This window comes from Podarcis gaigeae (assembly GCF_964106915.1).
Source record: "Podarcis gaigeae genome assembly, chromosome: 10".
In the NCBI taxonomy this organism is placed as follows: Eukaryota; Metazoa; Chordata; class Lepidosauria; order Squamata; family Lacertidae; genus Podarcis; species Podarcis gaigeae.
In genome coordinates, this window is record NC_139686.1 from 23612287 (window position 1) to 23628505 (window position 16219).

Genomic DNA, 16219 nt, shown 5'->3' on the forward strand with positions numbered 1-16219 from the left:
AAAATATTTGTTTATATTGTCCTTTTTTTACTGGAAGAAATGTGCATAATTCAATTGACATTGTATTTTAAGTGGATAAGGAATTTTCTATCCTGGCTTAACGAAGCCCATTAAAATCCCATCTGAAACAAAAAGAAAACAAAAAAAGAAAACGAACATGTGACAGATAGCTTCATTTTCAGAACACTAGAGGGTGCTCTTTATGAACAGGACAGCTCACAAAAGCTGCTTTTATGCTTCCTTTTGATGCAGCTGTTGGGCAGATAACTAGTCAATTAATTCCCTTCACCTTCATAATCCCTAAATATAATGCTTAAACAAGGTCTTGTGGGTATGTTTTAAAAAATATACTTCACCACGTCTCTCCTCTTCAGTGGTAGGATATCTGCTTTGTGTGCCATAAGTCCCGGGTTCATTTCTCATCTTCTCCAGGGTTGAGAGAGAACCCTGCCTGAAATGGTTGAGAGCTGATGCTAGTCAGCATAGACAAAAATGATCTAGATGGACCAATGGTCTGACTGAGTACAGGCAACTCCCCATTTGCGCATGTTCAATATGTGACCCAAAAAGTGACCAAAAAACATCACAGAGCGGGGCGGGGGCGGACAAGGTGTTTGCAGGCTTTTTCAATGGTGTTTCAAATATACAGGATTTCACTGAAACGTGCGGTGCCTCAGAACGTAACCGCTACATAAATGGGAGGTTGCCTGTATAAGGCTTCTTCTCATGAACCTATGTACCCCTTAAAGAATGCATTCACAGATAGGGGTTGCTGTTAGATCTAGCTTTGCTTATGAACACTTACTTGGAATCAGTACCACAGAGCACTTTTGGCTAGTTGATATACCAGCTACAGCATTTCCTGGATAACCATAATCCTGCCACAGTATGTAACACTGCCCTGTGTTACATACGGAGCTGCCTGTGAAAAGCATACAGGAACCTCAACAGGTTCAGAGCCCAGCAATCATGTTATTATTAACCAGGGTCCAATGTGATGAACATATCTCATTTATATTAAGATGTTTTCATGGCTTCCAGGTTGTTCTTGCAATCAGGGCACAATTTAGAGGAAGAAGAAGAGTTTGGATTTGATATCCCGCCTTTCACTCCCTTTAAGGAGTCTCAAAGCGGCTAACATTCTCCTTTCCCTTCCTCCCCCACAACAAGCACTCTGTGAGGTGAGTGGGGCTGAGAGACTTCAAAGAAGTGTGACTGGCCCAAGGTCACCCAGCAGCTGCATGTGGAGGAGCGGAGACGCGAACCCGGTTCCCCAGATTACGAGACTACCGCTCTTAACCACTACACCACCCTGGCTCTCAATCACTGATATGATGTGCTCTAAATGGCCTAGGGAATCTGAAGGACTGTTTGATAAAGCAAGGAAAGATCATTAGATCAAAGTCAGTAACCTTGATATTTGTAAGATAGGTCCATCAACTTCCTGACATTCTCCCTAGTTTGGACTTCCACACCTGCCATTCCAAAGCAAGCCTCCAATAAATCTTCCTGATGGCTATAGTCTTCTATTTTTACTTTTTTAAAAGTATACCTAGGTTACCATTATACTGGGTCCTGACTCTTTCTAATAAGAAAAGGTTTGCAATACCAAAACAGCTTTCTGCAGCTTGCAGAATATCCTGGGCCAAGAACTCAAACAGTGAAGGTAAAAGCAAGCAGTGAGTTTTTCACTTTTGTGTCAACTGCTGGCCAATAGTACTGTGACATGAATTATATAGCAACAGTACATAGAAATAATAATATCATAGAACTACATGCAGGGTACACATGTACCAGGCCCCAAGCCAAGAGGGTGCCAGGATTCCCGTTTTTTGTTTTTTAAAAAGAAGTAAACCAACTGGACATCTATAAAAAAAGTTAGGGAACAAAACATGGAGGCAATGTTCTCAGGCAAATATAGAGAAACTCCTGTTGCTAAGGGTAATCATTTAATCAATGTTGCAAAGCACTGGAGGAAGGAATGCTGACCACCCTCACCTGGGACATGGGAGCGGGGGCCTCCCTGAGCAGCTAAAAAAACCAAGCAAAGCTCATTGTTGCTGGTAGCCTGAAGCAGGACTTAGGAGAAAAGACCACCTGTCTACTGGGGTATGTTTGTTAGCTGAAGTACTTTCCTCTTTGTCCACATTATTTCATTATTTTGCCAAGTGTGTTGCCTTTACAGTAAAAAACACAATTGACCATCTTGGGTATGGGAACATATTACATTGTTCCCTCTTCCCTAGTTTTCCATGTTCCCCTCACAGCCATTACTGGTCTGCTTGTCACTTTTACCTTATTATTATTCATTGATATAAATACATAAAAAATATACAGTAAAATGAATCTGCAAATTTCAAACACCTTAAATACTGTAGCATTAAAATTCCTACAGACTGTACTTTAACACAAGGATAATTTTTTGGTTCATCAGGGTTGGCAAAATGTTTTTTGTGAAATGGCACGTGTTCAGAGTATTTGCCGCTTGTTGTATATTTGTATTTTGCTTTTCTTCCCAGGAGCTCAAGATGGCATACATTTGTACTCCTCTCTCACCTTTTAGCTGTGAGGTAGGCTAGGATGAGAGTTAGTAGTTCAGATACCAAACTTATGAAACTGCACATATTTAAGAGTATTGGTATAATTTATCAGGGTTGGTGAATTTTGTTTTGCTTTGGTATTTTGCTGTAAATAACAGGATTGTGAGATGTTGTTCAAGCAAGGGGGCTGCTTTTCTGACTTTGTGCATTTTTATTTGTCTATATATTATCTATTTTTCTTTACATGATCTTGCGTTTCTTCTCAGGAGTTCAAGGTTGCGCACATTATCCTTCCATCCTCACATTTTTATCTTTGCAACCTGTGACGTAGGCTAGCCTAAGTTAATATGTGTGCTTAAGCAGCAGTTCTTGCCACTAGATTGCTGGGACCAGGGACTCAAGAGGAAGAGCTGGAGGTAGCTCCCCCTCCCCCCACATGAAGTGGTCACCTCACTTTGCCTTGTGGTATGGCAGGTCCTGGCAACAGCACAACCAAGCTTAGCCCTGCTGTCCTTCTCAATAAAGTTCAAGTGCTTGAGAAATGAATGAGTGAGTAGCGCTTTAGCGATTCAGCAGTTGAGTAGAATGACACCTGCCCATTTCCCCTTAAATCTCAAAATGAAGAAAATGCTAAAGACGTTTTAAAATTCTAGAAGTCACCTGGAATATTCCCCAGGAAGCCAGCTCTTTTTACAGTGTGGCTACATGCCTGATAAAATTTGTGGCTGTTTTCTTGTTGTGACAACCTCTTTTACAAAAAGTAGTAACAAGGTGAAAAAGGCTGAGGCAGAGCATGATGTTTGCTTTCAGTTTGAATCCAAAGTAGCAAAACCACAAAACCCTCTAGGGGTGATTATGCTGTGAACCCCTCCATCGTAGGTTCAGGTTGTAAATAAACTATATATGATAAAGACACCACAGTCTCCACTGTGCCTCATCCCCAAAAAGAGACCCTGGGTAAGCCCCCTGGAGCCCTGGAAATCTTGCACTGCTCAGAGACTGAGGTGGCATGCAACAATATCTATTTATTTATTAAAATTGGTCTTTTCACTTCTCACTTCCGAGTAGAACTGTATAGGATTGCAATGTGTGAGAGGTTGTCATTAACTTCAGTGCAAACTGGAAACATATCAAACATATCATTAACTTCAGTGGGGCTTTCTCCCTGGTAAGTGGCTCTAAAATTGCAGTCACATTGATTTTTGCAGTTTCTGTGCATTGACAAATGAATGAATCTGATTTTTCTTAATGAGTCCTGGTTGTTGGGAGAACTATGTTTTGTCCAATCAGTCATGCACTGGATCCTTTCAAATGAACCTGTTCTTTTGGCAAATTCACATGACTAATATGTCCTGTTGAACTCAGTGGGGTTTAGGATTGTAGGGGTTAGGATTGTAGCCTAAAATGGGAAATTTAGGCTGCAGTTCTGTGCCTGTTGACCTGGAAGTATAACTGAGTGCAGTGGAGATCTCAATAAACACAGGTGGGATTGGGTTATGAGTGGTGTCATTTTCTAGAAAAAGGTGCTGGAACTCACCATGAACATTTCCTTTATTCTCTTATAATGGCAATTGCTTCCACCTGAGAGGTGCCAGAACCGAGTTCCAGCTGGAAAAAAGCCCTGCTTATGAAAATGTATACTGAATGGATCTTTGCAAAGATGGTAGAGTGTGAGCAAGCTTCACCCAACATCCAGCCTGAAAATCCACACATCTAACCTGAAAGTATTTTTCCCTAACTTAGTGGTGTAATTCTATTTAATTGTAAAGGCATGACAACCGCAAAAATCAATTGAACTGAAGTAGAAACCTATTTCATATTTTGAACAGATAGGGATATATAATTAACAGCTTGCTAATATTTCTAATAGAAATGCAAGCAGATGAGTTGTGGCTTACTGCATACATATAAATCAACACATAATGAATTCTGGGAACAAGGCCCCTTGGGTAACCTGGCCCTTTGGGTAAATCTGGATCCATAATCCGCTCCTTGGCAGCGCTAACACATGAAAGCATTTCTGTGTATACATCTATGTAGCAGCTGTGCTTTCACTGTCTCAGTTTGATAATACTCCTGCTAGTCTTAATGCAGCAATGGGTAAATTTCCAGCCTTGTTGCAGAGATGGTTGTCTTCAGCACAGTTGTCTTTGAAGCTTCGTAACATGAGGGATACAGATTTAGGTTGCAAACATATACCTGGTAGTAGGTTGCATTATTACCAGCACTACTTCCTTCAAAGGAAAAATACGTAGGAGCACACTGCAAATATACTTTTCTCAGACATTGCCTGGGGGAGCTACCACTGCAACGGTTACAAAAGTCTAGTTGACAAACTGCAAAACAGGAGAGAAATAGCTGGAGGAAAGCTGCATTATATGTCCTTGCGTGCATGGCTCCCATATCTGAAAAAGAAACTGTTCTTTTCCTTATTGCCCTTTGGCAGGTGCTAGGAGGTAGGCTTTCCTTCTGCAGCACAAGGACCCCTACAATTCTTCTTATATATTTATAATTGTTTTAGTCATTTTCTATTTTTACACTGAAGAACCTTTCCTGGCTTGATCTGTATTGACATTTCACCAACCTTGGCAGCTGAAGAGGTTCATCATGATTCAATGAGGAAAACTTCTCTCCCGTGGCGATGGAATGCTTTGTCAGGCATTCAGCTCAAAGATTTGATCCATAGTATAGTTCCTCACAACACCTAGCCAGGGAGCCTTATAAGGCAATTGGATGGCAGAGAATGGCATCTGGGAACTCCATAGAGCATGCTGGATCAGGAAAGAACAGAGCAGCCGCCACAGTTTGATGTCCACTTGTCTTTTTATTCTTGGCAGAAAAGTCCATCTTGAGAGATTTATTAGCCTTGGAGACTGTGGGCTGTTAGGTGTTTTCTTACTGGACTTCCTCAGAAGTGAAGGTGACAGCCAAGGATGTCTTGTTGGTGGTGGATCAAGGGCAACTTGAAAGAGGGAATTTGTTGGAGATCTGTTCCTGCCTTCTTAAATTTGGCAATGGGGCGGATATTGGCAGCATGTCTTTTTCCTCATGTTCCAACCATCTCCTTTTACCAAGGAGCAGTCTCTATTTACTGGTGTCTCTTCCTAGTAAAATGACCACTGTTTTGTTTTTGCCTTTGTTGGATGAATAGTTAACATTTCTTAGGATGAGATGTTACTGTTGTCGATCTTCAGGTTTTAGAGATGTCACTGCATGCATATCCATGCTAGGGATGAGGGATAAATTCAGCTGAATTTATCAAATTTCTGAAACAAGATGAGAGCCAAAAACAGCCATCCTTCAAAATTGGCTCTAATCTGAAATGTCCCATGCAGTTTACAAAAAATGTGTATATTAAGGGAAACTGTGGATAAAAATGAATATATTGGTAAAAATAACATACAAAAATGCATTGTATCAGGAGATATAACTTTCAAAAATGGGTACATTAATCAAAACTGCATACAAAAATGTGTTTATCAGGAGATATTCACATAAAATGCTGGTGACTTTTCACAGGGATTTTTAAAAAGAAAATTTGCAAATGTGTATAAACAAATTTAAGATTGGGAAAATGAGAAGCTGTGAGAACTGAAATACACAAACCCTTCCATCGCTAAGGAACACTTCAGCACTATGTAATGCCCACAAATGCTGTGCTTTGTCAGAGTGAAGAATTGGGCTACTAGGGTCTGGAGAACCCAAGAATGCTGCTGCCACTTTCTGCAGTGTCTAATACTGTTCAGCAGTAATAAAAGTTTAGCAGCAAATGGTTATACTTTAAACCTTTTAAACAGTTTTTGCTGCTGTGGCAAAGCAGCATCAGTATTTTTCTGTAGCAACTACTGATAGCTGCTCCACACTGCAGGCACACACTGGCTTTCTCCAGCCACAGCAGTAGACAGACCTGCACCCAATCTGTGACTCCCAGAGACTGGTATTCAGAAGTATACTTCCTCTGACGGTAAAGCTTGAACATGGTCAGCAGGGTTAGTAATTATCAACAGCCTTATCCTCCATAAATTTGTCCAGTCCTTTTTTAAAGCTTCCCAAGTTAGTGGCTATCACTATTAAAAGAGTATTCCTATTTTTATTTGAGAAGTGTTGAAGGATATGCAACTCTGTTCTGAAGGAGGTGTGTCTGACTAGCTTCCCTCAATTTTTTTTAAATAAATGCCTTTATTTTTAGACTGCCATTGCTGAACATGCTTTTTTTGGAACTGGATGCGTGGGTTGTGCCTCTTTTATTTTTCCTTTCAGTTATAAGGCTTTTAATATTGTTAGAGGTTTGTTTGTTTTCTATTTTTTATTGTTGGGTTATATTGTATTTTCCCTGCAACTTTGGCTGAAAAGCAGGTAAATTAACCTCAGTGTTAAAAGAGTTCTGCGGAATCAAACTTTTTATAGAGGAAAAGCTGTCACACATACCAGTGCTGGCATAAATCATTAGTATCTTTGGGCAGCTGTTGGGACCCAGCACCCTGTTGACCCTTGACCTCCTTCTCTTTCTGCTTGTTTCTTTCCTCATTGACTCAGGTGAGCAAGCAGGTGTAGCAGCAATGGGCATTAGCCACTTGGCTGCTTGCTTGATTTGATAGTGCTTGGTCTGATATGTTCTTATTTTCACTTTTATTGTGGTGAGTCTCACTGATAAAAGAATGCAGGTAGCAACCAATAAGTCCAGGAGCCCTGCTTTGATCCATGTGCCAGGGCCCTCGACAGAGCATTTTGCTCTGAGCCCCCTCAAGCCTGATTCCAGCTTGGAGCAGCAGCATAAAATAATTAAATATAAATCATAATTGGAAAATGGGATCTCTTTATTCTTTCCCAATCACTACTACCAAATTTACTGTTGGAAAATCTGGCCATTTAAACCACACATGTGCTATTCACAACTGATGGTGAAGTCTATAGATTTTGTCATTTAAATTGAGATATTTTGTGAAACCAAGATTAAAAATGAATGATTTCCCCTAGGGATGGCCATTTAATAATAATAATAATAATAATAATAATAATAATAATAATAATAATAATAATAAATTATTTATACCCCGCCCATCTGGCTGGGCCTCCCCAGCCACTCTGGGCGGCTTCCATAAAAACCAAAAATACAGTAAAATATCACACGTTAAAAACTTCCCTGAACAGGGCTGCCTTAAGATGTCTTCTGAATGTCAGGTAGTTGTTTATCGCTTTGACATCTGCTGGAAGGGCGTTCCACAGGGCGGGCGCCACTACCGAGAAGGCCCTCTGCCTGGTTCCCTGTAGCTTTGCTTCTCGCAATGAGGGAACCGCCAGAAGGCCCTCGGCGCTGGACCTCAGCGTCCGGGCAGAATGATGGGGGTGGAGACGCTCCTTCAGGTATACTGGACCGAGGCCGTTTAGGGCTTTAAAGGTCAGCACCAACACTTTGAATTGTGCTCGGAAACATACTGGGAGCCAATGTAGGTTTTTCAAGACCAGTGTTATATGGTCTCGGCGGCCGCTCCCAGTCACCAGTCTAGCTGCCGCATTCTGGATTAGTTGTAGTTTCCGAGTCACCTTCAAAGGTAGCCCCACGTAGAGTGCATTGCATTAGTCCAAGCGGGAGATAACCAGAGCATGCACCACTCTGGCGAGACAGTCCGCAGGCAGATAGGGTCTCAGCCTACGTACCAGATGGAGCTGGTAAACAGCTGCCCTGGACACAGATTTGACCTGTGCCTCCATGGACAGCTGTGAGTCCAAAATGACTCCCAGGCTGTGCACCTGGTCCTTCAGGGGCACAGTTACCCCATTCAGGACCAGGGAATCCTCCACACCTGCCCGCCTCCTGTCCCCCAGAAACAGTACTTCTGTCTTGTCAGGATTCAACCTCAATCTGTTAGCCGCCATCCATCCTCCAACCGCCTCCAGACACTCACACAGGACCTTCACTGCCTTCACTGGTTCTGATTTAAAAGAGAGGTAGAGCTGGGTATCATCTGCATACTGATGAACACCCAGCCCAAACCTCCTGATGATCTCTCCCAGCGGCTGCAGGTAAATGCTGAAAAGCATGGTGGAGAGGACAGAACCCAGAGGCACCCCACAAGTGAGAGCCCAGGGGTCTGAACACTCATCCCCCACCACCACTTTCTGAACACGGCCCAGGAGGAAGGAGCGGAACCACTGTAGGACAGTGCCCCCAGCTCCCAGCCCCTCAAGACGGTCCAGAAGGATGTTATGGTCGATGGTATCAAACGCCGCTGAGAGATCCAGCAGAACTAGGAAACAGCTCTCACCTTTGTCCCTAGCCCGCCGGAGATCATCAACCAGTGCGACCAAGGCAGTTTCAGTCCCATGATGAGGCCTGAATCCCGACTGGAAGGGATCCAAATGGTCCGCTTGTTTTACTTGTTCTCCTCGACTAGGGCAATTAATTTCTAATTAATTTCCCACTTGGACTCTTGCAATGGACAAAATGGGGTATAGCCACATTTTAGTGACAGTGCAATGTTTACATTTTCCTTGAATACTGACTTAATATGGGTGACGTTAAATGACCATTTTAAAAGGATCACACCATCCCTAAAGAGAATTTCATAGCCTTTGCCCAGTGAAAGTCAAAAAATGCAGGCTTATACACCCTCAGATACAGTACACACACCAAAGAACAGCAGCACATATAATGCCTAATTTATTAGGATTGGCAATTCCGTGCCTAGGTTCTTGGGAGTAGGTTCCATTAAGCATAGAGGTGCTTGCTTCTGATAGCATAGGTTCAACTTAAAACATGCTGAGAAAGAACTTCAGCCAATTGAAATGCAACTTTTAGCTTTGTATTAGAAAAGCAATTTTATCTTACTAAGCAGTGTTACCATTTCATTTGTTAGTATGAAGTAGGAACTCCTTCGAAGAAAAGGAAAGAATTGTCCAGCCTAAGCTTGATCATTTTTCACATTCCTCTGCGCTAATTTGTTGAAATAACTTTCAAAGTCTCATTATCACCTTGCCAGAGCAAGGAGGGTCCATCAGTTAACCCGGCATTTCAGAAAATGATTTAATCACTCCTGCTCTGGGGGAAAAGTATTCAACCTGTTCTCCCTCCACTCCATCCTGGAAAAGGCTATCGGAGTGCTGAAGAAGGTGCAGAAAAGGGCAGCCTAAATTATCCAGGGGTAGAGCTCCTTTCTTACAATAAAATGACAGTATATGACAGGATTATAAAGTTATGCATAGTCTGGCAAAAAAAAGTGGATGGGATAAACTACTCCAGTGAAACTGACAGTAGACTGAAGACACACACATTATTTACTTTTCCGCACAGCATAAACTTAATTTATGGAATTCACTGCCCCAAAATGTTATGGCCCTGCCAAGCTGACTTGAAAAGGGGATTGGACAAACTTGCTGATCAATGACTACGTTTGCATGATAACTAAACAGAACATCCATGTTCAGGGAAATATACTTCTGAATAACTGTTGTGGAGAAAGCAGAGGCAACAGCAGAGGAGGTGTGCTGCCTTCATGCCATGAATCTAGTTGGCCACAGTTGGAAACAAAGTTTTCTTCAAAGTAGACCCATTGATATTAAGCAATATGACTAAGTTAGGGGTCTATTTCAGTGGGTCTCCTTTGAGTAAAACTTGGTTAAATATCACCCAGGGTGTTGCCTACATAGGCCTTTTGTTTGATCCCACAGGAGTTTACTGTGTTCTTAAATTATTTCACACATTGTACTGAATTCCCCTCCAACCCATAGTGTTTCTTCTTCATAAAGCACACACACACAGAGGGAGAGAGAGGGGGAGAGGGAGAGTCAAGATGTACCAAGAATGCATTTTACGCTTAAGCCTGCCGCCAGAGGAGAAGGCTTACCAGGATTCTTACTGGAACAGAGAACCAACATCACTAGCATGCTTGAGAATATATTTAGTCTGTAGAGTCGCACTGTGAGTGGCCAAAACTGAAATGTTATTTCTATTATTTGCTCAAGGGGTTCGCTGGTTTTATAATATCTTTGGTCACATGGAAGAAGCTGGTGTGGATTGATTTTCAGTGTGTAAAGTTTAAGGGTACCTTTACGTGCAGCTCTGCTCAAACCACTCAACATTGCAAGCTAATTGGATAAATATGGAGCACCACTTCAAATAGGCTTTTTGCCTGGGGGAACATGAGTTTGTCTGAACAGGGCACACAGAAGCTTCAGCAGCCCTACAAACCTGCTTGATCTAAAGCTGTAGAACAAATAGTAGCTCTTAAAAAGAAGTGTTTATTGAATTTTCAAGACAACAACATAAAGACAAGGCAAACAGTAAAGAAATGAAGAACACCAACTATGTGAAGCGTATTATTGCAGTTGGAATAAAATAAGCAGAAAGTTCAGTACACTTCTGCAGCAATTGTAATAAAATAGATTCTGCAAAGGGGCATTTTGGAAGTAAGAGTCATGTATCAGTCAGGGAGCCTCACCACATAGAGACATGTGCAAGCTGGCCAATGTGTATGGTGGTCCTGGACTGCCCAGACGACAAGACCCCCCTCTCAGCCTCATTGATGTGTTCCAAAGGAAAGCAGAGCAATACATTTGACACTAGCTTGGCTGCAGGTGTTGCTGGAAGGTGGCATACATGGCCTTGTCTTAGAGATTCCACTCCAGATTTCTCTAGGGCTTACTCCTTAGCCTTTTCTCCTCCCAGAGATGTCGTGCAAGGCAGTGGGTATGGGTTTTTCCTCCTGAAGCCTTTCTCCCATGAATATAGTTGCAAGGCAGTGAAGGCTTAGGATCAGAGTTTTCCTTCTTCTAGATAGGCTAGCATCTCAGGTTGACGAGCTCCCTCTGCTCCTCATTTCCCTCTAGAACATGTGCAGAACCTCTCGTCTTGACCATTGGACCCACTATTAGTCTTGTCCGATCAATATGCTGGAGCCAGTTTTCATATGCAGGGGAAGTACCTAACTCACTGAGAGATTGAGACTCATCAACTTGCCCTCACCAAGTTTAGCTGATCAGTCAAAACTGTTTCACAGGGTGTGGCTGCTGTCGCATGCTGACAGCTTCTAGGAGACACAGGTGAGAAATGATTGCAGGGTGGGGACCAAAGGTGGACAAACTACCCCAGAAGGAGCACATTATCCCTCCTCTAACATCCCACACACCCAAAGTAGAACCATTGAAATAATTGGACATGATTATTTGAGTTAATTAATTTCCTTTCCAACTTAACAAATGTTCTTATGTATTTTGATGAAATATTATTTGCAAAAATATTATTTGTAAAATAATGACAATGCAAGGAAATAGCAAAACAATTTGGTGTTTGTTACAGGAAAATAAAAGCAATGTGAACCAACTATTTGGTGAGATAGTTCGCTGCTTTCATCTGTACAACAATGAAACAATTTGAATAAAACCTAATAAATTAGTGGGTTATACACAAGACCACAATAAACATCTACAAATCCATAATGGGAAGGCTTTCATGTATAGCATGAAATTCAGAATTTGTCTAGCTCTTCAAGCTGTATTCAGTACTGTACTAGAACATATGTATCTATTAGTATACATTTATGTTTCTAAAAGTGCTTCTTCTATCTTTTTCAGATGAAACAGAAGCAGAGACTGCACCACCTCCAGGTTAGTCATTAGAATTTGTGGTTTTGGTTGATATAGATATGTGTTGTATAGGCTTCATACAATCCACAAAGAGGTGACTGTTTATTGGATTAATAACTTCACTTCTATAAGATTAACAGTATAGTCCTTTGTGTGTCTTCTCAGAAGTAAGTCCCACTGAGATCAAGGGGTTATTCCCAGGTAACTGAGAGCTTAAACTCGTTTTAGGGTGCCATTTACAATGATAATTTACAGTGAGGATGCTAGGAATCCTATAGATGTCTACTCAGCGGCAAGTCCCATTGAATTCATTGGGGCTTATTCCCAGATAATTGGGTATAGGATTGCAGGCTTAATTCCCTTGGCTCCCCTGCTCCCCCCACCCCAAGCCCTGGAAATTGTGGGTATTTTAAGGATGCTAGTTCTTTTCTAGGAATTTTTTTTTGACAAAAATTGCACATAGATGTATTTAGGGAAATTTGGGAACAAGGAAATGATCCAGTGAATGGAAATAAGAAAAAGGGAAATATTTTGCCTTTTTGCTTTGTTATATATGGAGGGGAGGGAAAGGGAGAGGGAGAGGAAGAAGGCCTCATGTTAAAAAAGAAGGCCTAAAGAAAGCGCATTATTTCATATTTTATCCCATGTGGTAGCTGATGAATATGGAATCTAGTACAAACAACAAGCAAACATAGATTTGGGGTAAATACTTATTAATAATTGAAAATTCACCAGATTTCAAATATTTGAGCATTTCTGCTCCAACCCTACATTTTTGTTTTAATATCCAAAAAAAAAACCCCCCAACCTTGTGCAACTAATACTAACTGTTGTTGGCTTATCCCTGCAATGCATGCATAACATTTCAAGGCATATTTCACATAGTAAACCATGTGATCTGTTGCATTGGAAATCCTTACAGATCTTTTGAATTAAATAACAAAACTGTGAAAGAATGGAGTTGGAAGTCCTCCTCTTTTCTCTTTTAACACTAAGTTACAAATGTGGCAGATTGCATAAGTGGTAACTGCATTCCAGTGGTTTTGATTTAACAAAGAACTTTGATCCTGGAACCTGCTCCACCAATAGTTCTGGAGCAAGCACACTTGATGTTTATCAGTTGATGTTTGGGACCCAGTAGCCCTGGCAGATTCAGCAGAAGCCCTGAAGCTTGCACAGCTCTTCTAAAGATGCTAACTAATTCCCACCTGGTATTTGGGAAGCTGTAGAGAGAGTCTGTTGATCCTCCTGCCCCTGGCATATCTTTCTGGATATTTTGAGCTTCCTGTGTACACGCATATGCACACAAATGGTGTTAAGCCCAGATTGTGGCTGCCACATCTAGAAGCTTGCTACATTAAAAGTATAAAGTATGTGACCAAATATGCAGAGGGGGAAGGGGGTAGAAAGAAAATTTGCTACTGCTCTTCTAAGACTTGATTATTATAATTCTGGATTCATTCCCGTGTACATACACTAAACAGGGGAAATGTTGGTGCAGGATAGTTCAGAGTTACTTTCAGGTTGCAATCCTATGCATGTTTTCCAAATGAGCCCCACTGAACAAATATACATAAGATTGCACTGCTACTCCAGGTTCATAGATCATAGATTTGTAGAGTTCGAAAGGACTATGAGGGGTCATCTAGTCCAACCCCATGGAATGCAGGAATCTTTTGCCCAACGTGGTGCTTGAACCCACAACCCTGAGAGTCTTATGCTCTACTGAGCTATCCAGATTGTTTGCATATATGTAAAATGAGTGGGACCTGCAAAAAAATAATAATGTTACGCTCTTGAGGGCTTCTGTTCAGGGTTTCAGCCAGCCATGCCCTTTTTCAAGATACTGCATTCCACCCCCCTTCCCCATTCCAGCATCAATTAGCATTCTGTGGTCACTGAGCATGCTCAGTTCTCATTGGGCCATCTTGGAGTCCCACCCACTCTTGGCAGAATTTTTGTTTGTTTATTGCTGTAAACCTTGCCTACCCTCACCTCTAAAGCCAAGTATTATCTACTTTGAATGGCAGCAGCTCTACTGGCTGTCAGACAGAGGCTGCCTATCCATCACCTGTTCAGTTTCCTTTTCCATGACCTGAACCTGAAACTTTCTGTATCCAAAGCATGTGTCCTCCCACTGAGATATGGTCCCTTTCCTAACTCATTGTTTCAATCAACAAGCATTGACATGCTAATAGGATCCAGTTAATTTCCATTTATATTAATGGTCTAACTCTTTCAGCCTCTGGCAATTAATTCTCCGGGGCGTAGTGGCTGCTGTGCGTGCGCAACATCTAAACATGTTGTGTACCAGCATTGCAGGCAGGTACGCCAGCACAAATGTTGATGATCTGGGTGTTTTCTCTCAAAAAGATGTTGCTTCTACTTCCTACACAGAACAAAATAAACCTGAGGAAGATGGAAATGCACCTAACCAAGGTGAGTGCAGTTGTTCTCCAAAAGCTAGAAGGAGGCAACATATAAGTAGATGCTACAGCAGTTTAGGTCATATGTATGTTTTCTCTTCTTTCTTCCAGTTCCCCATACAGTTCTGAATTTCATTTCATTTCATTGATATGATTTCATATGGCTTCCTGGATTTCCCCCACCGCCAATGCTTTCCCCCCTTCATTTCCCCATTTACTTGCTTCAGCTGGTATGCCCATTCAACCCTTCCTTGGAGAGGGCAGGCCTAGCCACAGCCATTTATGATTTAGTACAGGGGATAGGATGTATTAACAATGTGCAGGTGTAGTTGGACTCCAACTCCCATCAGTCTCAGCCAACATGGCCAATGGGCAGGGATAACAGAAGCTAGAGTCGGGTGCCATTCGGAGGACACCATGTTGGCCTAACCTCTGCTTTAGTAACTTTGACACAGGAATATTGCCTGCCCTTGAAAAGTGTCCAGTAACTTTTATTGATGTGCAATGCTGCTGCCAAGCTGTAGAGAAGAGCAGCAAAAATGTGTCACTCCAGCTCTTGCTACCTCTTTTTTTCCTGGTCCAGTTTATTACTTCCTTTATTGCAAAAAGTGCAAGTAGATAAATAGGTACTGCTCTGGCAGGAAGGTAAACAGCATTTCTGTGCACTGCTCTGGTTTCGTCAGAAGCGGCTTGGTCACATGACCCGGAAAAACTGTCTGTGGACAAATGCCAGCTCCCTCAGCCTGTAAAGCGAGATGAGCTCCGCAACCCCAGAGTCGTCTGCGACTGGACTTAACTGTCAGGGGTCCTTTACCTTTACCTTTTATTGCATTTATAGTCTGCTTTTCCTCCAAAGAGTTCAAGGCAGCATGCTTGTTTCTACCACTCCCTTAATTAATCTTCATAACAACCCTTTGAGGTAGGTTAGGCTGAGAAGAGAGAGAGAAAGGCTGGTCCAAGATGACTCAATTAATATGAGGTAGGCTAGGCTGACAGGCAGTGACGGGCCCAAGGTCACAAAGTGATCTTCATGGCTGAGTGGGGATTTGAACCCTGGTCTCCCAGGTCCTAGTCTGACACGCTAACCACTATACAACACTGGCTCCAGTTTGCCCTTTATTGTAACGGCTCCCAAGACTGAGGTATGGCACAAAAATGGCATAGAAACCATCAAAAGCAACCATAAATGACAAACACGCATAAGCATAATATTAACTACTCTTAACCACTATAACACTTTCACCTATCAGTTTAAGGTAGTAGCTCTTGTCATAAGAGCTTTAAAGGGCTTCAGTATCTGAAATAAAGCCTTTGTCTGCCATTCAAAATATGAGATGCTGCTCTGAATTGCCCTGCCAACCACTTTGGCCAGAATCAAAAGTCCTGTATGACTAATTCTGCATGTCAGGTGGAATCCTTAAGACTTTCTGTCCTACGGTCTTCCATGATGCCCTGCAAACAAACCATGCCGTGCCCCCCCCCCCAGCCTTCCACAACTCTTAGGGAAGCCTTGTCCAACCTGGTGAGCACATGCTGACTAGGATCGATGGGAGTTGCAGTCCAAAATATCAGGATGTTACCAAGTTGGGCAAGGCTGCCTTGGGGTATGCCCAGGGTAACTATTTGTTTCCAAGTAATGATGGGGACGCAAGCTTCAGTGCAATCCATACT

The 16219-nt window shown here is 42.1% G+C and overlaps 2 protein-coding genes across 23 annotated transcripts in view; both read left to right on the forward strand.

Annotated features, from left to right (window-relative positions):
- The window catches only part of TBXAS1 (thromboxane A synthase 1), a 297489-nt gene extending 292801 nt beyond the window's left edge, over positions 1 to 4688 (forward strand). The window contains exon 14 of the transcript XR_014555605.1: positions 4664 to 4688. The gene's annotated coding sequence lies outside the window, so the exon portion shown is untranslated. The remainder of the gene's footprint in view (positions 1 to 4663) is intronic.
- Positions 1 to 16219, forward strand: part of MYBPC1 (myosin binding protein C1) — a 108578-nt gene that overhangs the window by 26207 nt on the left and 66152 nt on the right. For 15 of the 22 annotated variants that reach the window (XM_083699973.1, XM_083699982.1, XM_083699981.1 and 12 more), the window contains exon 2: positions 12111 to 12143. In XM_083699973.1, coding sequence (XP_083556099.1) covers positions 12111 to 12143 — 33 coding nt within the window. Of the gene's footprint in view, positions 1 to 12110; positions 12144 to 14519; positions 14562 to 16219 lie in introns of all 22 variants that reach the window. The other 7 variants (XM_083699963.1, XM_083699987.1, XM_083699974.1 and 4 more) reach the window with 1 other exon arrangement.